The 2,983-nt window shown below is 63.7% G+C and overlaps 1 protein-coding gene across 1 annotated transcript in view; it reads right to left on the reverse strand.

Moving 5' to 3' along the window:
- VPS4A (vacuolar protein sorting 4 homolog A) overlaps nucleotides 1-2,983 on the reverse strand; it is a 6,123-nt gene that overhangs the window by 839 nt on the left and 2,301 nt on the right. The window contains exons 2-8 of the mRNA XM_006027854.3: nucleotides 2,881-2,980; nucleotides 1,558-1,714; nucleotides 1,205-1,353; nucleotides 901-982; nucleotides 516-735; nucleotides 201-341; nucleotides 1-39 (exon numbers count right to left, since the gene is read on the reverse strand). The exon at nucleotides 1-39 is cut by the window's left edge and continues 839 nt beyond it. Of these exons, the coding sequence (XP_006027916.1) occupies nucleotides 1-39; nucleotides 201-341; nucleotides 516-735; nucleotides 901-982; nucleotides 1,205-1,353; nucleotides 1,558-1,714; nucleotides 2,881-2,980 (888 nt within the window). The remainder of the gene's footprint in view (nucleotides 40-200; nucleotides 342-515; nucleotides 736-900; nucleotides 983-1,204; nucleotides 1,354-1,557; nucleotides 1,715-2,880; nucleotides 2,981-2,983) is intronic.

A 2,983-nucleotide genomic window follows, 5' to 3' on the forward strand; every position in this document is an offset into this window, starting at 1 on the left:
CGTTGGGCGGGTGGTGGCCAGTGAGCGCAGCATGTCCGACTACACAACAAGGGGAAGGGGCGTGAGGGCCACGCTGGCACGGAGGACAGGGAGAGCCCCAGGACGGGGTCTGGAGCACCAAGCAGGTCTCACGCTGCCCCCCACGATACAGGGCTCCAGACCCCAACCCCACAGCAGCCCTGAGATGGCGCCTCCCTTACCATGCAAACTGTCGGCTCCATTAGTTTGTCGCTGGGCACCTCCATCCAGGTCATCTCTATGGCCCCGGGGTCTCCAGGAGAGCACGGGGTCAGGAGGTCATCGACGCTGACGTTGGGGTTGGTCCGAGACGGGCCTCGGACCTGGAATGGGCCAGAGAGAACAGCACTGATGGGCTGGCCCGTGTGCATCTCTGGTACCTCCCCACTCCCGGGGCCAGCCCAGGGGCTCAGTCTGCCCGGTGAGACAGCAGGGGCACAACACAGCCCGCGTGGCTGTAGTGGGGGACGCCGGTGCCACCGCACGCCCACGCTCACCTTCTTGAAGTGTGTGGCCGACTGCACTTTGCGCACGGGCTGCATGAGGGCGTCGCGCACGATGATGCTGATGTCGGCCCCCGAGTAGCCGTCCGTCTTCCGGGCCAGCTCCTGGATGTTGGCCTCCGACAGGCTGTGCGGTGTGTTCCCCAGGTGCAGCCTGAATATCTGGGCCCGTGCCGCCTCCTCTGGCAGCGGGATATAGATGCGCTTCTCGAACCTGGACAAGGGAGGGGCAGTAGCAGGCCTTGCTGGGGTCCAGCCTCCTGGCTGCCAGGCAAGGGGGCAAGGAACACCGGGACAGGCTGCAGGCGCACACAGGGCACTAAGGCAACACGGGAAGCAGGAGAGCAGTGCCAGCCCCCGTGCCCACAACCCCGCTCACCTCCTCCTGATGGCCGAGTCAAGCACCCACGGGATGTTTGTGGCACCGAGGACGAGGATCCCGTCACTATTATTGCCAACACCTGCCGGGAGCAGAAAGGCCAGTGAGGGGCAGTGGGGCATCTGGGAGCCCTGGAGAGGCTGGGGTCAGGCAGCCGCCAGGCTGAGCTGGTCAGGCGAGGCAAGGGCAACCAGCACAGAGGGCATCCTCATGGGTTTGGTCTCGTGTCCCGTCCCTTTCCTGGCCCCTCCACGCCTGCAGCCTTGGCACGCAGAGCCCACGGTGGGAAGTGGGGAGCCCGCACCTTGCATCTGCACCAGGAACTCGGTTTTGATGCGACGCGCAGCCTCACTCTCGTTCTCGTTGCGGGAGCCGCACAGCGAGTCCACCTCGTCGATGAAGATGATGGAGGGCTTGTGCTGCCGCGCCAGCTCAAAGAGGTTCTTCACCAGCCTGAGGCCAAGGGACAGTGGTGAGCCCCCACCCTAACCCACGTGCGCAGCCAGGATGGGCCCCTGCTTCCTGCCTGTGCCCACCCCATGGCACCAGGGCCCTCCCCCATGGCAGCCCCCAGCCCAGGCCACTCCCTGGGGGTGGCTCAGGGCCTGCGCATGCTCTGCCCTGCTCACATGAGCGGTTTGGAGCAGCCAGACTTACTTCTCGCTCTCCCCCAGCCACTTGGACATCAAGTCCGAAGACGACACGGAGAAGAAGGTGGAGTTGTTGGCCTCGGTTGCCACGGCCTTGGCCAGGTATGACTTCCCCGTGCCCGGAGGCCCGAAGAGCAGGATCCCTCGCCAGGGCGTGCGTTTTCCTGCAACACAGCGCTGTGAGTCAGCCGCCCATGTCTGCTGGGGCCCGGGCTGGGCTCGCTGGAGGGGGTGAAGCTGGGGTTCCAGCTCTGCCCCCTCCATAGCACCTCCCTCCTGGCCAAGGTCAGTCTGCCTAGCGCTGCCCTTGCTAGGGCCTGGCTGGAGTCACAGAGCATGAGGAGTTGGAAGGGACTTCAGGAGTCCTCAAATCCATGTGTCGTGACCCAAAAGGGGAGGTCGCAAGAATATAGGAAAGGGTCGCGAATAAAATTTAAATGGATCAAAAAAACTTTAAAAATTGATTCTCCTTTAAAGGAGAAATGTGGGAAACCGTGGCTCTTCCCTTGCAGGCTGGCAGAGCTCCAGCCTGCAAGGGGCTGCTTGGAGCCTGCCTGCCCCACACGCTGGGGGGCTGGGGGTGAGGGGCACTGCGTCAGGACTGGCCAACGATGTCTGCAAATGGGTCCTGGTACAAAAAAGGTTGAGAACCGCTGGTCTAGTCCGAGCCCTGCTCCAAGCAGGACCAGTCCCAACTACGTCATCCCAGCCAAGGCTTTGTTGAGCCGAGTCTTAAAAGCCTCCACGAATGGCGACTCCACCACCTCTCTGGGTAACCTGCTCCAGTGCTTCACCACCCTCCTAGTGAGAAAGTTTTTCCTAATATCCAACCTCACCTTCCCTTGCTGCAGCTGGAGCCCATTGCTCCTTGTCCTGCCATCTGCCCCCACTGAGACCAGCCCAGCTCCATCCTCTTTGCAGCCCCCCTGCAGGGAGGTGAAGGCTGCTATTCAATCCCCCTCGGTCTTCTCTTCTGCAGACTCAATCAGCCCGGTTCCCTCGGCCTCTCCTCACCAGTCACGTCCCCCAGCCCCACAACCATTTTTGGTTGCCCTCCAACTGAACTCTCCAATGTGCCCACATCCTTTCTGCCGTGGGGGGCCCACAGCTGGACGCAGGACTCCAGACGTGGCCTCCCCAGCGCTGAGCAGAGGGAAGAATCGCTGCCCTGGACCCGCTGGCGACGCTCAGCAGGCAGCACCGGCCTGGCCTCGCTCCTCGCCGGCTCCCGGGGCTGCAACGCCGCGGCGCCAGGGCCTGCCGGGGGCTCTGGGGTGTGAGGGGGCAGCCCTGCCCCTGCCCCTGCCCCCGCCCCGGGCACAATCCTCACCGGTGAACAAGTGGGGGAATTTGATGGGCAGGATGACGGCCTCCTTCAGCGCCTCCTTGGCTCCCTCCAGCCCGGCCACGTCGTTCCACCGCACATTGGGCTT

This window comes from Alligator sinensis, unplaced genomic scaffold (genome assembly GCF_000455745.1).
Source record: "Alligator sinensis unplaced genomic scaffold, ASM45574v1 scaffold255_1, whole genome shotgun sequence".
Taxonomy (NCBI): domain Eukaryota; kingdom Metazoa; phylum Chordata; order Crocodylia; family Alligatoridae; genus Alligator; species Alligator sinensis.